The sequence below is a fragment of the Mirounga angustirostris genome, unplaced genomic scaffold (genome assembly GCF_029215605.1).
Source record: "Mirounga angustirostris isolate CCGP_5_RB_7025 unplaced genomic scaffold, mMirAng1.0.hap1 SCAF_3, whole genome shotgun sequence".
NCBI classification, from domain to species: Eukaryota; Metazoa; Chordata; class Mammalia; order Carnivora; family Phocidae; genus Mirounga; species Mirounga angustirostris.
This window is the reverse complement of record NW_026991711.1, coordinates 93204042-93222609: the sequence shown is the minus strand read 5'-3', so window position 1 is coordinate 93222609 and position 18568 is coordinate 93204042. Positions and strand designations below refer to the sequence as shown.

The window sequence follows — 18568 nt, the reverse complement described above, 5'->3', positions numbered from 1 at the left end:
AGGGCGGCCCACAGCCTTGCCTTGACATATTTTGTGTTCAGATCTTGAAAGTCTCCCAGCTTCCGATTCTCCAGCAGCCGGATTTCGTAAGACTGACCTAGAAGGGGGTTAACAGGACATTTTCCATTTCTGAGGAGTTTCAGACCTGGGGTTCACCCTGACAGTGGCCTTCTTGACCTCCTCAGTGGCCACCCAGGCCTCAGGGCCCCAAGGGACAGAGCGAGGAGCCAGTCCAAAGCCAACTCAGACGGCTCTCTGGGCCGCACACCCCCCATCTGTCCCCCAACCTGGCTGTGCTTAGGATACCCCAGGGAGCGAATCACGTGTCCCCGAGACACAGCACCTCTACAATTTTCAAAGAAATAGAATTCAACAAAAGGTAGTTAACGTTAAATTTATGGAACAGAACTTCACAGTTCTTTATAAAGGACGCCCCCCCCCATTCACTTAGATGGAGAACACAGCCACCCACTCAAATCCACGTTACAATAAATAACTGACCATACCCTTTAAGAGAGCAGGTTAGAGGAACGAGTAAAAGCCTGTTAAACATTGTCTCTAATTGCAGAATGAAAAGCATTTTCCCAAGTTAAAAGAATTTCATGTATTTAAAGGGTGTGGGGGATTCTATTTAGGGACACAGAACCAGCACAAGCTGGTTACAGAATATACCTGGGGAAAAGACTCATCAGTCGTAACAGAGAGAACCTGAATCTAGGAAATGCATCTATGAATAACCCGAAGGAAACGACACGTGTTAGCAGGAAATAAAATATAGTCTGAATAAAATAGGATACATCGCATTCCTAGACAGGAAGACCATTTACCAAATGATGTCAATTCTTTCCCAAATTAAAGAAGTGTAACCACAACTCTAAAACACCCATACATATTTCACAACTTAATAAAGGATGTTTTACAAATTAAGAGAGAATGATTTAATGATGAATTATGAGAATGAATTAATCTGATTGAAATTTTTTTAGTTTTTAGATAAAGACAGACTCACAAGAAGTAACAAAAATAGTACAGAAAGGACCCGAATACCTGTCCCCCAGTTTCCCCAGTGGTGGCAGCCAAGGTAAGTACGGTACATCATGGAAACCAGGAGGCTGCCCATGACACAGTGCGGTTCACTCCACTACAGGCCTAACACGGAGCTCCCTGGGTTTTGCAGGTACTCACCTCACAGCAAATATCGAAACAAGTTACCATTGGACTGAAGTCAACTTTCTCAAGGTTTTATGCAAACATGAATCATACATATCAGACAATAGGGAAGGACTCTCTGAAACCAAAATTGGGGAAAAGGGAAATCTACATATATTAAAATCTCTCTCTCCCTATATATATATACACATATGTATGTGTATTTATATGTATACATACACACACCCATATATATGAATGAAACTTAAATGCAAACAACAAATCAGGAACAGCACAAACCCAGTGGCTAGCAGTTTTAAAATAGCGAAAACAGCCATGATTAGAAAAATACTAAGACCCCCTGTGGTGGGTGGAATGCTGCCCACTCCCCAAAAAGATTCGTCCATATTATCATCTCTAGAACCTGTGAATGTTATCTTGTATTTGGAAAAAGTGTCTTTGCAGATGCAGTTAAATATACTGAGATGAGGAGATATCCCTGGATTATCTGGAGGTCCCTAAATCTTATGACTAGTGTCCTTGTAAGAGACACACAGGGGATATAGAGAGGAGGCAATGTGATCAGCAGAGATTGGAGGGACACAAGCCAAGGAACACCTGGAGCCCCCAGAAGCTGGAAGATGCAGAGAATGGATTCTCCCCTAAAGCCCTGCCAAGCAGCAGGGCCCTACCGGATTTCCGACTTCTAGCCTCCGGAACTATGGGAGAATAAACTTCTGGTGTTTTGTGTTAAGCCAACACGTTTGTAGTAATTTCTGAAAGCAGCCACAGGAAGCTAATATACTCCTCCCCGCGATGAATAATAGAATGGGCGAAACACATGCAATTAAATCATTTATTCCAAATATTGGTCGACAACTCCTGCAAAACGCCACGTGAATCCTAGGGACTTGGAGAAGAGCGGAATGGACACAGGGCTGTGTGTCACAGAGCTCGTCCCCATGGCTCCCACCCAGCCTGAAAATGAGGTTGGCCACGTGCAGGAATACCCACTCAGCCAGTGCCCTTCCCAGCTTCTACCAGCCCCTGTGACAGGCCCAGCAGACACAAGGCTGCACCAAGCCCCCGCCCCCCTCAGGACCCTGTGCTGGGCACCCTTCCCGTCAGAGGGAGGAGGCGCAAACCCCAAACTCTTGGCCTGCCCACTTGCCAGCTCACAAGATGCAACGCATAGAAGGGTCTTGCTGACCTAACCAACACGTCGAGCTTTCGGAAAAAGCCAGATTTTTAACAGACATTTCCGGGCTCCTGAGCCAACATTCCCTTAACAGCAACATAAAATGGAGCCTCACACACCCTAACTGGTTTTTCCAGTCTCCTCCTCCTTCTCCAAGGAAAAATGTAGCCGGCTCTGGCATGAGGCCTGAGGCCCAAGTGGTCATCACCATGGGTTTACGGGCACCCCAGGACCCAATTAATACTGGCCCCCGGCTCTGCAGGGCAGCCCCAGCTCGTGCAACCCAGAGGCTCCTCCTGCCCCATCCAGGGCACTTTCTTGGGCCTGAACATAGAGTTTGGAATCAGTGCTAGTTAAGTGGGGGCCCTAGGCCCGGGGCTACGGCCTCCTCCACCTGCTGCAGAGACCTGACCCATGCGGTTCTCCAGCGCCTCTCCAATCTCCCGCCCTTGTCCCTTCCTCCTGCACACACACGCTCTGGAGCCCCTCCCTCCCATGGCTGCCTCGATGCCAACACTGGGGCCAGGCCAACCTCCCCAAGCCCAGCTCACACACAGTGTGGTGCCATCAGAAGGCCATGGTCTGTGGTCACACACACTGATGAGCAAGGTCACAAAACTGACCGGGGGCACAGGGGCACCTCTCTGCTTGGCCAGCATCGTTTCGAGACAGGGGTGGGAGCCATGGAAGGGGGCTCTGGGAAGGCACAGAGTCTACCTGTTCCGCTTACCACTGCACTGTTTGACACACAGCAGGTACTCAGCAAGTGCTTAACTGTGATTTCATATTCTTTACAATGCTGTAGGGTTTGCAAAACTAAGACACACTTCTGACTGTAGGGTTTGCAAAACTAAGACACACTTTTGCCCTCAAAGGTCAGCAGTCTTCGGGGCTATATCATACCACACAGGAAAAGCACTTATATAAGGTAGAATTTGAAAAATCTCCCTAAGAGACAAGAGAGATCCAAAGTTGGGCAATACTCACAGAGAATGGGGAGGGTGGGAAGGGTGACAAAAGGTCTGAATCAGGAGATAACATTGAAGATGGACTTTGAAGAGTGTGCAGGATTTCTGTAGGGGAGGGGGTGAATGAATGAGTAATCCCAAGCAAAACTGAGGCAAGATGGTGGGAGGGGAGAGGCGTGCCTCTGGGGAGCAAGAACCAGCAGCTTCCATTCACTGGGTGCTTACATAATGGCAAAGTCCTGCTCCGGATTAACTCACCCGAAGCTCAGCATAAGTCAACAGCTTGTGACCGGGGCAGCCTAGGATCATGAGCCCCACTGAGAGAAGGAGGCAGAGGTTCAGAGAGATTACCCGACTTGGGCAAGCTTGCACACCTAGAAGTGGCAGAGCCAGGAGCAGAAACTAAATCTGTTTCCAGAACCTACCACATCCTACCTGGTGGGTATCATTTGCTGGGCAAAGGACATCTGTAGTTCTACATGATTCTCTCTCAACTTCTCTCTTCTGGAAGGCATCAGGTTCCATTTCGCACCCTAACTAAAGTTTGCCTATAGCGTCTCATTGCATATAAACCATCCCCATCCCAAGTGAAGATGGGTTTTTTCTCCTTCCTTCTTCTCTCTAGGAATAGCAGATTCCTAGGATGACCAAATCAACTTGCTGGGTGATCCTGGATATAGCATGTTGGCTCCATTTCCTAGTCTATAAAATATTCTGTTTCCCGGGGTGCCTGAGTGGCTTAGTCAGTTAAGAATCTGCCTTCAGTTCAGGTCATGATCCCGGGGTCCTGGGATCGAGCCCCGCATCGGGCTCCCTGCTCAGTGGGGAGTCCGCTTCTCTCTCTCCCTCTGCCCGCCCCGCTCATGTTCTCTCAAATAAATAAAATCTTTAAAAAAAAAATCCTATAAAAAATATTGTTTCCCACATTCTAAACAACAATCTGGGAAGAAAAACAAGTACTACAGGAAATGATAGGAAAGCCTGTTCTAATTTCAGAATTGTAAAATGTGGCAAAAGAAAACAAAGTCGGCCCTAGAATCAAGGAAATAGGGTAGTAAGTAACTACCATTTAGTTTCTGTACAGCTCCGTGCCAGGACATTTTCAAGCCCGTTATGTGCACTGCTTGATTTAGTCCTCTCAAGAGTCCTATGAGGAAAAGCCATTATTGTCCTCATGTTATAGATGAGGAAATTAAAATTAAGATCCAGAGAGGCTAAGAGTCTTGGTGAAGATCAAACCTGGATCTGTCGGACTCCAAAGACTGATCACTTAGCTGAACTACTCCACACAGTCTCCAGTGGATTCAAAGGATATACAAACCCTTCAGTCAGGCAAATCCTAGTCTAGAGGCATATCCTAAAGAAGCACTTGATGTATGTACCTTATGGTTCTAACATTCAAGGAGTCCATCTATTACATCTCCTCCTGAATTTCTTCATATTCATCTTATTTGATGACCCTCCCCCTCCCCTCCCCTTCCCTTCCCTTAAGGCTCAAATCCCTAATACCCTGTGACTTCAGTTCCCCTGAAGCAAGATGCACCTTCCAAGTCTGATGGATATGTAACCACATTGTGGCATAAGGTCTGATATCTGTTTCCTCATGATAAACTAGTCTCCCTGAAACACATATTCCTACTCCATTTAAAATACTGCGAAGAGGGCGCCTGGGTGGCTCAGATGGTTAAGCGTCTGCCTTCGGCTCAGGCCATGATCTCAGGGTCCTGGGATCGAGTCCCGCATCGGGCCCCCTGCTCCTTGGGAGCCTGCTTCTCCCTCTGCCTCTCTCTCCCTCTGCCTCTCTCTCTCTCTCTGTCCCTCATGAATAAATAAAATCTTTAAAAAAAAATAAAATAAAATAAAATAAAAAATAAATAAAATACTGCGAAGATATATGGTTACAGTACCTAAAACCGTATCATTTTTGACATGGAAACAGACAAAAAGAAAAGAATAAAGAACCCAGAAATAGACTTTTAGATACTTGGAAACTTGATCTATGACAGTTGAGAAAAAACACAGACTTTTTAAGAGTGTGGGATAACTGGTTATCCATATGGAAAAAACACATCCCTACCTCACATCATATATAATAAATTAATTCTAGGTGAATGAAAACCATAAAATAAAAGCAAAACCTTAACATTTCAAAAGAAAATATGAGACTCTTTCATGACTGTGCAGTAGGAAAGGGTTTTTTAAAGTAGACACAAATACACAAAGGAAAAACTACGTCCTTTATATCACAAAGAAAACAATGTTAAAATTTATATTGAAACACTTTTGAAAATGCCAGGGGTGCCTGGGTGGCTCAGTTGGTTGAGCATCCAACTCTTGGTTTCGGCTCAGGTCTTGATCTCAGGATTATGGGATCAAGCCCTGCATCAGGCTCATGCTCAGTACGGAGTCTGCTTGTCCCCCTCCCTCTGCTCCTCCCCCTACTCGCGTGCTCTCTCTCTCCCCACCTCAGATAAATAAATAAAATCTTTAAAAAAAAAAAAAAAAAGAGGGACGCCTGGGTGGCTCAGTCAGTTAAGCATCTGCCTTCGGCTCAGGTCATGATCATGGATGGAGTCCTGCTTTGGGCTCCTTGCTCAGCAGGGAGCCTGCTTCTCCCTCTGCCTGTCACTCCCCCGCTTGTGCTCATGCTCTCTCTCTCTGACAAATAAATAAATAAAATCTTTAAAAAAGAAGGAAGGAAGGAAATGCCAGGGGTGCTATTAATAATTACACAGTCTTTTTAAGTGGGGACTGACCTGGAAAACTGGGCCATAATGATCACCCTATGGAAAAAGAAAATGATCAATATACACACAAGAAGACGCTGGTCTCTACAAGTATGCAGGATAATGCAAAGTAAGGTAAGATACCATCTTACATCCACTGGAGGGGTAAAAACTACAGTCTGACAATATCAAGCGTTGATTACAATGTAGAGAATGGGTACTCTCGGACGTTGTTGATATTAGTATTATATTGATATAACCATTTTGGAGAAGTCTGGCAAAACAGAGTTTCATTAAGGATATACAAACCCTTCAGTCAGGCAAATCCTAGTCTAGAGGCATATCCTAAAGAAGCACTTGATGTATGTTAGAAAATTGCTCACTTCGGCATCGCTCATTATGGGGAAAACCTGTCAACAACCTATATATCCAGCACCAGGAAATGAGATATGTTAATTCTTTTATTTGACTTAGAATGAGTTTCATTCTAACTGCACACAGCACTTAAAATGAGCACTTTAGAGACACATACCAACACGGAGAAATCTCAGAGTCGTAATATTAAGCAAAAAAGGTACATGGTAAGGACGCCTTGCTGGTTCAGTCGGTAGAGCATGCGGCTCTTCATCTCAGTGTTGTAAGTTCGAGCCCTACGCTGGGTGTAAAGATTATTTTAAAATAAATAAATTTTTAAAGAAAGGTTCAAGGTGACACATAAGAAACTACTTAGATATAAACTCTGAAGACAAAAGAAAATGATGCTGTTAGTTTTTATGGTTAATTACACAAGGAAGTAAAAAAGTTAAGAATCTGCATGGAGATTCAAACCAACACCAACATTTCAAACCAACGTCAACTTCACAAATGGTTTTGCTTCTGAGGAGGGCGGAAAGGCTTTAGAAAGAGGTAAAATCAGAAGCAAATTTGGCAAGGTTGAAAACTGTGTTGGGCACATGAGTATTTGTTCTCTAATTCTCTGTAGCATTCAATCAATCTGAAATTCATACACACACACGATTGAGTGAAGGAAGAACACTTGGAGCCGGCTGTCATGTGCACTGCATTAGGGTTGTGTGTGTTCTGACTCCCCAGCCCCACCTGAGAGGGAGGGTCCTTTGGACTCCATTACTGAGCAGTCACCACACACCCCCCACTGCCACCTCCTTCATACCAGTGACGTGCTGGGTAGAGAGTGTTCGGAGATGCTAGCGGGGAGAGCCTTCACCACACTCATTTACACACACACCCCCCCACAATTTTGGGACTCGAATAAACTGCCTGTAAGTGATGAGCCAATTTATTTAATCAACCCCCTTTTTAGTTCTTAAAAGTGTGTACCATACCTGCGTACAGAAAATCATAATCACTTACCATAAATAAATAGTAACTGAAAAATTAGAGATATGCACCTCCCAGCGTTCTTCTGCATGCTCCCAAAACCACCTAGGGAACCTGGTTAGCACCCAGGTTTGGAGTCTGGGTTCATAGCTGGACCCACCACTGACTCACCAGCAAATCGCTCCATTTGTGAGCCTCAGTTTCCACATCTCCAAAATGTGGACAATATCAGTGCTTAAGGCAGAAGGCTGCTGGAGGATTGAAGGAACACCCAGCAGCGAGTGGTGCACAGGTCTTGGGCTGGATCTCGAACCTCCCAGTGGTGAGAACACTGGCAGACACCACTCCACACCAGTGCCTACCAGCTAGTGGTGGTCCTTCTACAGCCTCCCCCCAAAGCCTTCAGGGCAATTCCCTCCAACATCCCCGGCCCCATCCTCTATGTTGGAGGCTGTTCAAGGCCTTTTAAAAGCCAAGGGGAAGGAGCCCCAGGGTCAGCACTTGAAGGTGTGAACTAGCCCTCAGCAGGTGGCCACCAGGCCAGCCCAGCCCAGAGGAGCTGAGGTGCCAGGAGTGGCGTGAGCTGGACCAGGGGTGGTCACAGGCTCCACATCTCCCTCCCCACCCTCCCCAGCAGAGCCCTGATGACCCCTCCCACCTTGGCATTCCAGCTTTAGTCCTCAGGGAGCTGTGGGGGCCCCTCAGCTGGCTCAGTAAGGAGCTGGGCCACATCCTGAAGAATGGTTTGGACCCTGCCAATGGGCCCTGATGCCATTCCAAAGGGTGTAGAATCTTCCCTCTACCCCAACCTTAGGACTGTGCCCAGCCTCGGCCCCTTTGCCCTTCCTCACCTCCACCTCACACCAGCAGTAGCAGAAATGGAGGAAGGAGGGCAAGGACCGTATGGCATAGAAGAGGAACTTCTTTTCCAAAGAAGGGAGGATGTATAACACTTGACATTGCACCCGGTCCAGACAAGTGCTCAACAGACCTTCGTTTTCTCCCTCTTCCCTCACAAGCCATAATTTCTTTTTTTTTTTTTATAATAATGACAACAGTGCTATTTTTTTTTTTTAAGATTTTTTATTTATTTTTTGACAGAGAGAGAGACAGCGAGAGAGGGAACACAAGCAGGGGGAGTGGGAGAGGGAGAAGCAGGCTTCCCGTGGAGCAGGGAGCCCGACGCGGGGCTCGATCCCAGGACCCTGGGATCATGACCTGAGCCGAAGGCAGACGCTTAACGACTGAGCCACCCAGGTGCCCCACAAGCTATAATTTCTAACACCTTCTAGCCCAGACATCAGCCAGCTTTCTCCCTGAAGGGCCAGACAGTAACTATGTTCGGCCTTGTGGGCCATAAGATATCTGTCACAACTCCTGACTCTGCCACTGTAACCAGGAAGCAGCCATAAACATGTGAATGAATGCGTGTAGCTGTGTTCCAATAAAACTTTATTTATAGACATTGAAATCTGAATTTTTATGTAACATTCACCTTTTCTGCTGACCTCTTCCTCCCTCCCAACTTCTTTTGATGCTTTGCAGCTTTGCCCCTTGACTTTCTTGCATGATGCCTCAATCAAAGCTCATCAACTAGACTGGAAGCTCTGAAGGAGAGGCCAACGACTGGTTTTCCTGCACCGGGTGGGTGGGTGGGTGTGTACAGTACTGGTGTGTGACAGGCTTGTAATTAAGGGTGCCAGAATTTGGTATTAAATTCCCTAAAGCGGTTAATAGAGCTAGAACTAGTCAGCCAAACCAAGAAGAGCATGAAGAGATGCCAGCCTCCCTAAATGGTCAAAGAAATGCCAAGTGGCAATAATGTAATGCCAGTTTCATCTATCAGACTGGCAAAACTTTGACTGCCAGCATCCCAAAAGGACAAAACACGGGGCTAGGCCCTCACACATGCTGCAGGTGGGACATCCTACGTCACCAGCCTACCGGACATTTCGACAATACCCATCAATACTGAAGATACACCCAGTCTATTATATAAATGCCCCATTAAAAAGTTGCTGAATAATATGCACACAATGTGACTGCGCTTTTTTTTTAAATGTTCTACACATCCCCTTTTTGAGCCTAATATAATGCATCTCACAGTTGATAGAAAAGGACCCTTCCCTCTTAAATTCCATACATCTTCAGCATTAACTTTGTTGAGGACTAGGAAGATAGGACACGTGAACTTGAAAAACACATAAAACAAAGAGTAGGGAGTGCCTCATACTGTTCCAGGCACCTAACAGATGTCCACAGTGACAATGATTGGTAGTTTTTCTTCCAGTGTCAGGCCAGGACCCAAAACCCAACCAAACAGGTAGGCATTTGGGGAAAACAGTCTTCATCCAATAAGCAGAACACCGAACACACAGAGATGAGGGCAGACACAGGGAGGTTCCTTCCACCCGGCGTCTCTCTGCGAGACCACCCTGAGAATCCACAGGACAGTATGACTGTGCCCATTTTAGAGGTGAGGATACCAAGGCCCAGAGAGGTACTGATGTGCCCCAGGTGACACTGCAAGTTAATGGCAAAGACTCAGCAGCCTGTAGCCTGGCCCAGGACGAGAGAAGGGAGGGCGGTTGGGATCAGGTCAGAGGCCCTGGAGTTGAGCCTAGATCCTCCCGTGTCCTAGCAAGTTCTTGAACCTCCCTGCACCTTCCCCCCTATGTCTGCCAAAGGTCCCGTGCAGGATGGTTGTGCGAGTAAATGAGAGAACGTACCTCCAGCCTGGCACGCAGTAAGCGCTGCACCCTTGCCGGCCCCCATCTCAGGCTCTCAGCTCCATCCCCGCACTTCCCACGGCACTCAGTGCTGCAATACAGATGGGCCCCTCCGGCCCTCACAACAGCTCCCAGTAACCGGGCCACCCAAGGCCACCCGAGGTCACACAGTCAGGAAGCAACCCAACTGGGACATACCCTGGGACGACTCCACCAGGGCTACCTGAGTCTCTTCCCGGCTGTCTGGGGGAGAGAGGGCGGGGGACAGAGCTACCGCCACCCGGGTGCTGCCCTGAGCAAGCCCGGCCCTGCTTGCCTCCCCCGGGGCCCTGCCTACCAGGTGCTCCCGCTGAGCGGCTCTGCCCAGTGAGCGGAACCCAGCACAGGGCCTCCTGCCCAGATCACGGTGTTCCCAAGAACAGGAGGCAATTGCCCGGGCCAGCCAAGATTTAAAGGTTGTTTACTTTCCAACAGTTACTGCTTTGGGTAATTAATGCCACATAAAACATAATGGAGGCCATCATCACCTCCGAGGAGGGAGCACTGGATTCCACCAGCACTGCAATAATGGCAGGTGGAGGAAGCAGAACTCTGCACACACTGGGTCCAGCACATGGAGTTTGTCTTGTCACCCACCCATGTGCGGCATCATGCAAGTGTGTCGACACGGAGCACTCGACACAAGGCAGGTCTCCGCGGAAAGGCTTTGCCATCCACACACCCAAGTCTTGATCATGATGGCCTGCCGCCTGTGTGACCTTGGGCAGGGCACTTAACCTCCTCATAGCCACTTATGTCAGGGACTGGGCACCATGCCCAGCACACAATGGATCCCTTACATGCATATAGTAAGTATGTGTGTGTATGTACAGAAGTAAAGGTCTCCATGTCCTAGAAACTCTTCAGAGAAGGGACTGCTCCCAGGGCTGGAGCAGGGAAAATGCAAGATGCTCATCTTGTCTTCGGCATCTTGCGAGTGCCCAAAACGAGGACAGGCTCAGAAAAAGGACAAGAGGCGTGTCAAAGTGACACAGAGGCTGGACTAAACTGGGTAAGAACAGAGAAACAATGATGTTAAGTTCTAACACAGAATAAAATATCCACAAGTCCATACTGATATAATAAATAAGTGAATGCATAAAGTAATGGTAAAGAAGAAAAGGCTCCTTATAGTAGCATTCCAATTAATGTAGAAAGAAGGAAATAGAAAATCATGATTAGGCAAATGCTACAGTAAAAACTGGTACAAAAATGATCAACTAGTGGATGCTACAACAGTGGGCAGAAGTTTGAGGACAATCAAGACATCAGCATATCAGATCACCTCCCCCATCCCAAGATATTTATTAATTACAAAGGGAAAAATATCAGCTTTGCAGCAGAGAAACCTGGCAGACACCCCGAACTCATCAAGGTCAGCACCACCCGCAATGAGACAAATCAGCATCGTGAGCCCCTAATATGAGCACTAGCAGGGGCACAATGTCACTTCTGTGGCATTCTTACCAAAAATGCAAAACCTCAATCGCATTACTTAAAAACATCAGACAAACCAAAATTGAGGGTATTCTATCAAATAACTAACCAGTAAGCACTCTTTAAGTCTGAAGGTCATGGAAGATAAGGGAAGACTAAGGGACTGTTACCAACTGCAGGGGCCTAAGGGGACATGACAACAAAATGCCATGTTAGGGGCACCTGGGTGGCTCAGTTTAAGTGTCCGACTCTTTATTCGGCTCAGGTGGTGATCTCAGGGTCGTGAGATCGAGTCAGTGACGTTGGGGACTGTGCTCAGCAGGGAGTCAGCTTCTCTCCCTCTCCCCCGCCCCCCCAACCCCACCCCCCAAATAAATAAACATTTTTTTAAATGCCATGTGAGATCCTGGCTTGGATCCTAGAGCAGAACAGGGGCAGCACTGGAGACACCGGTAAAATGCAAGACTGTAGTAGAGGTTAAGAGCATCACACCAACGTAAGTACCTGGTTTCAATCATTATACCATGTTTATATATGATGTTAACATTATGGGAAGCTGGGCAAAAGGTATGTAAGAATCTTGGTACTATTTTTGACACTTTGTACCTCTTAATGCCCCCCTTTGACACTTTAAGTCTAAAATTATTCTCTTCTCCCTCCCCAAAATGCTCTGGTTGCCCAAGTTCCACCCAGAACTGTGAATAGTAGACCTAGGTGGGACCCAGGAATGGTCTTGCTCATAAGCACTGCTGACTGATTCTAAGCCAGAGGCTTCTGGGCCCTGGGACATTTGCTAAGCATTTTTTAAAACTGTCTGATGTGCTCTCAGTACTGGGAATGGTATCTCTTTTTCCTATTTGGTTATCGTTGGTTCATAGAAAATTCACTAATTTTTGTATGTTGAGCTTATATCCAGGCACGCTGCCGAACTGAATCTTTAATCTATTTAAATGAACAATATTTAACTGCAGACTGTCAACCCATTTTGAATTAACTGGTAAATTTGACAGTAAGATAAATTAAATGGTAACTGTAAATGGTCCAACTTAATACAATGGTTGTTGCAGATCAATAAGCAAAAGGGCAACAGAAAAATGAGCAATGGATATAAATGGCCAGTTTTTTGTAAAAGAAATGTAAAGGCTTATAAACATATAAAAAGATGTTCAGTTACACCCATAACATTTATTAGAAATTAAGTAAATGCAAATTAAAATAAGGAGCTTAGGGTGCCTAGGTGGCTCAGTTGGTTAAGCGTCTGACTCTTGATCTCAGCTCAGGTATTGATCTCAGGGTTATGAGTTCAAACCCCATGTTCGGCTCCATGCTGAGTGTGGAGCCTACTTAGAAAAAGATAAAAATAAAATAAACAATAAAAAATAAAATAAGGAGCTTACTTTGTGTGTGCATATTAGGATGGTTTAAAAGGTTGACAACAGAGAGCCCAGGCATGGATATGGAGAAACAGGTACCCTCCTGCTCAGGTGGTAAGGGTATGAACACAAATTACTAGAACAAAGGACAGTAAAGAGTAGAAAACCCAATCTCTTAAGATAAGGTCAGAACCATGACTCACTCGAGCACCTCCCCTCTGAGCCCTGCCCTGCACCACGTCCTGGGCTGAGGTGTTCACGTGCCCTTTATTGGCCAAGATTTTGGAGGTAGGAGCCAGACTTCCTGGTCATTCATATTCCGACCCCCAACATCTGGCCCTGGGCAGCCCCATTTTCTGTCTCAGCCTCTAATAAGATGAAGGACTTTGTAGTCCCTGTCCATGCAGCCCCAAGAAAACCTAGGCCTCTTCTTCCCCCTCACCCCAGGCCTTCCAGAAGAGCAGGCACCTAGGACTATCTCCAGGAACTGCTCCACCTCAGCCTCTGCTTAGAGGTTAGAGAAAAGGAGAGGGTGGAGCAGCCATGCTTACACAGGGCCCAACTCAAGGGCCACAACCCGGCCAGGGGAGCATCGGACCCAGTCAGGCCAAAGGCTCCCCTGGGAATGCCAAACCAGAGGCTGGGGATGACAGCACCAGCCCCTCTGCGCGGCCGGGCTGAGGATCTATGTTCTCGGGAGCTCTTGGTGGTCTCCGCGTCTGCCCTCTGGCTATGGGAGCGGGGAAGCTGGGAGGCAGAGAGAGCATAAGGCAGATCCCCAGAGAAGAAGAGCGAGGAGAATCAGAGAATTCTCACGGTGTTCGAGCCTCTGGCTTTAGTTCGCTCCTGTGGCCTGGCTGCAGCCACGCCTTGAGGTTGCCTGTCCGTGTGATGCCAGAAGACAGCCAACAGTGGCCATCAGAAGAGGCCTCCACCACCTCATCCTTACACCGTCCAAGAGATGGGCAATAACAAGTGCTGGGTGGGAAGGCACTGGAATCCTCCGGTATGCTGCTAGCAATGCAATGTGGTACAACTGCTCTGGAGAACAGTCTGGCACTTTCTCAAAAAATTAAACGGAGTCCCCATATGACCCAGAAATTCCACTCCTAGATATATTCACCAGAGAAATGAAAATACAGGTTCACACCAAAACTTGTACATGAATACTCATAGCAGCCTATTCATAATATGCCAAGAGGCGGAAACTACCCAAATGTCCATCAACTACAGAATGGATAAATAAAATAAGGCCCACCCACATGGTGAAGTATTATTCAGCAATGAAAAAGATCTGATTCATGCTACAACATGGACGGCTCTTGAAAACATTATACTAGGGGCGCCTGGCTGGCTCAGTTGGTGGAGTGTGCGACTCTTGATCTCCGGGTTGTGAGTTCGAGCCCCACGTTGGGTGTAGAGATGACTGAAAAATACAATCTTTAAAAAACAAAACAAAACATTCTAAGTGAAGGAAGTCAGTCACAAAACGCCACCATTTGTACAATGCCATTTACATGAAGTATCCAGAACAGGCAACCTTTTTTTTTTTTTTTTTAAGATTTTATTTATTTATTTGACAGAGAGAGACACAGTGAGAGAGGGAACACAAGCAGGGGGAGTGGGAGAGGGAGAAGCAGGCTCCCCGCAGAGCAGGGAACCCGATGTGGGACTCAATCCCAGGACCCTGGGATCATGACCTGAGCTGAAGGCAGTCGCTTAACCAACTTAGCCACCCAGGCGCCCCAGAACAGGCAACTTTTTAGAGAGAAAGCAGAGAGTGGCTGCCTTGGGCTAGGGGTGGGGACGAGGAAGAGAATGAAGACTGACTGCTTGCTAACAGGTAAAGAGCTTCTTTTAAGAGGGACAAAGTGTTCTGAAATTAGTGGCGGTGGTGGTTAGTAAGTTCAGTTGAATATATTAAAAACCATGGATTGTGTACTTTAAATGGGTAGATTATATGGTATATAATAAAACCATATAAAAACAGAGACTAGATTGAAGTACCACTCTGTGACCTGGGGCAAGTCACACAGCCTCTCTGGGCCTCAGTTTACTCACCTATAGTACAAGGGGAGTGGGGTGGGCGGGGATAGGCGAGATCAGCACTTTTCAAAACTTTAATACATTCGTAAATTACTTGCTAACTTATTAAGATGCAGGTTCTAATTCAGTTGTCCTGCAGCAGACCCAAGATTCTTTATTTCTAACAAGCTTTCAGATGATGCTGGTTCATGGAGCACATTTCCAGTAGCAAGGCGAGATGAGATCTTAGGCCTCTCTACCCCTAATCTTTTAGGAAATCGACTCTTGCCCACCTCTGTGAATTCCCAGAGCATGTGTAGTCCTTCCCATTCAAGACTCATAGGGTCCTCTAACCACTCACATGAAAGCTTCTGGGGCGTGAACACTGGCTAGAGTGGCAGAGAAAGATCAAAACATCGCATGTCTGCTTGAGCACAGAGTGCTCTGCTAGGCACAGGTGGGGTCCCCGAGCTGCAAGCAAAGAGCCAAGAGTCTGGCAGAGCCCACATTTGCCTTGCAAGGTCCAATCCTCTGTTTCTGGAAAGAAAGAGGTGGAGAACAGCAATGCCCTCAACACAGTGACTAACAAACCCTTGTACACCTAAGCATCAATTGGTGAACAGACAGTCCTGCCCTGCCCAGTTCCATCACAGGAGGAACCATGAACTCCAAGGGACTCTGATGTGATGGTCCAAGGACCAAATACCATCCTTGAGCCACTCCTGAGAGAAGACAGGCTTGCACTCCAAGAGAACGTCAAGAACACATGCTAACAAGTTGGTTCCTCCCTCCAGACCTCAGTTTCCCCATCAATAAGAGGGGGCTGGATAAGATGTCCCTCAAGGTACCCAAAGGACATTCCTTTGGGTGAAAGCAGAAGGTAGGAAGAAAGGCCAGCTGGCCATCTCTGGCCTCCAACCAAGATAACACCAACACACCCAAGCAATGTGTCTCTTTGCTGGAGAGTTCTGCAAGAAGAGTATCCCACAGGGACCTGTCGGAGGGACACAGAGTCCTGAGAAAAATGAGGTAGGAACACCAGTCTCTAATTAACACAAAGGAGCATTTTTCCATCTCCCCATGACCCCTACAGACTCTAAAGCTGTCAAGTCCTGGGCCTGGGAGCTGAGAGTTCTGGGCTCACACCTGGCCCTGCCCCTGGCAGGTTGGATGATCCAGAAACATTCCATCTTGACTTGGGCCTCCTTCCTTCTCTTGTGAAATGAAGGGGTTGAAACAATCATAGTAGCTACTTGGGTAGAGTGGCACCTTTAGAACAAAACAAATGCAAAACACCTTCCTCCTTCAGAGCAGAGAATCTATACACATTCTTCTAGTTAATTCTAACCATAGTTCAGTGGCCCCCGAAACCCGACTCGGGCCATTTTACAAAGAACAGGGTGGTTCTTCCTACCCTGGCCTACCTTCCTGCTCTCCTCCCCTCCAAACAGCCATGGGGAACAGCCAAACTTAGCAGGTGAGGAAATTAACATTTATTGAGACCCAGTGATATACCTGGCATTTAAATACGATTATCTTCCTACAACGTACCATACAAACTCTAACCTTTTCCACCTGTGCAGTGACCAGAGCCAAGTTTATTAAGCCTGGTACCCTGTCCCTCAGCCTCACTGACAGTCTGTCCCGGCTGCCAGGCACTTGTTTGGTTTAGGGGTAGGACATCAGGGGCCTGGCAGGCAGCTGTAGCCCACAAGCTACTGGCCAGGGGCAAAGCGCAATGCCCTTCGGGGCCAGGGAGAGCCCGCCAGTGATCACAGAAATGTCATTGCTGCCGGCCATGTGGCAGCTGTGCAGTGCTCTGATGAGCCGGTCTGAATTATGGGCACAAGGATCAAGTCTGTTTGGGTATCCCCTGGAAATTTTGGTATGTGCTGCTTTGATTCCTTCTATAGTCAAAAGCCAAGGTACGTTGCAGGAAAACAAGTTAGCCAGAAGATTTTCTGCCCAAGTGAAAGAATCTGTCAAGTTAGTGAGCAGATTAACTGCATTACAGAAGCCTTCAAAGCCCTGCCTGCAATGGGGACCAGTCCTCTGGTGCTGCAAACTCTGTGCCCGGAGCGCGTGGCAAAGCTACGAACAGGTGCACCTCTTCACTGGGGAATAGGGCAGACCTCCTTGAGTGAGAGGAGAAAAGTGAGTCCCCCAGAATTTCATTCCATGGAGTAATGATGGCTTACCTGGAAGGACAGACAGGGTCACTCACAGGGGCATCAACACCCTTCCAGTCCCAAGTGACTGAGGCCAAAAGCACCTTAAAGACATCTCAGAAGAATGCTGAACATTGATGGAAATAGTGAACAGTTTTGATGAAACTGGTCAGCTTCAGGAAAGCCTAAAGCGGCTCCCCGACCAAGATGCTAAAGAAAAGAGGGTAGCTGAAAGAATAAAGTGACTGTGGGGCACCTGGGTGGCTCAGCGGGTTCAGCATCTGACTCTTGGTTTCAGTTCAGGTCATGATCTCAGGGTCGTGGGATCCAGCCCCATATCAGGCTCTGGCACTTAGCAGGGAGTCTGCTTGAGATTCTCCTTCACCCTCTGCCCCTCCCCTTCCCCCCACCCCCGTGTGCTTGAGCGCTCTCTCTTAACTAATCTTTAAAAAAAAAAAAAAAAGAGGGGTACCTGGGTGGCTCAGTCAGTTAAGCATCTGCCTTCGGCTCAGGTCAGGATCTCAGGGTCCTGGGATAGAGCCCCGCGTCAGGCTCCCTGCTCCGTGGGAAGCCTGCTTCTCCCTCTGCCTCTGCCCCTCCTCCCTCCTCCCATCCGCACTCTAACAAATAAAATCTTTAAAAAAAATAAAAATAGGGGCACCTGGGTGGCTCAGTCATTGGGCGTCTGCCTTCGGCTCAGGTCATGATCCCAGGGTCCTGGGATCAGGCCCCATGTCGGGCTCCCTGCTCAGCGGGAAGCCTGCTTCTCCCACTCTCACTCCCCCTGCTTGTGTTCCCTCTCTTGCTGTGTCTCTCTCTGTCAAGTAAATAAATAAAATCTTTTTTTTAAAAAAATAAATAAATATAAAAATAAAAAATAAATAAAAAGAATAAAGTGACCACAAACCCACACACAAAGGGAACAGGAGAGCGATGATAAAGGGAGCCGGAGATGATACACTCCCCCGCTCTCTTCAGAGAAGATTACAGGAATGACAGCAACGTGGCATCGGACAAGAAGTCAAAAAACAGATACCAAGATGATCAGAGGTCATTTTGAAGAAACTCAACGACACTATTAACAACATTTCCCTACAAAGTCTAGAGAGAGTATTTCGCAAGTGACGTGAGGAAAACCGCGCCCACAAAGCACCTGCGGTTCAAATCCCAAGTCTGCAACCAGAGCAGGCGGCTCTGCAGTGTGGAAATGCACGGAGAGCGAGGGAGACTGGGAGAGCTCCATCTGGGAGTCGGCACTGCCTGGGCTGCGTCAAGACCCTGACATGCAACTCTGCAGAGAACCATGGGGGAGGGCACGTACTGCTGAGAAACAGCGAAGCTTCCCGAAGTGTATGAAGGCATCGGGCTCGGACATCTAAACATCGGCTCCTGCGGAAAGATGGCCAAAGAAAGACCTG

General features: G+C 47.4%; 1 protein-coding gene across 1 annotated transcript in view; it reads right to left on the bottom strand.

Moving 5' to 3' along the window:
• Positions 1 to 18568, bottom strand: part of TFCP2L1 (transcription factor CP2 like 1) — a 58650-nt gene that overhangs the window by 24924 nt on the left and 15158 nt on the right. Inside the window, exon 3 of the mRNA XM_045867506.2 lies at positions 21 to 97. Coding sequence (XP_045723462.1) covers positions 21 to 97 — 77 coding nt within the window. The remainder of the gene's footprint in view (positions 1 to 20; positions 98 to 18568) is intronic.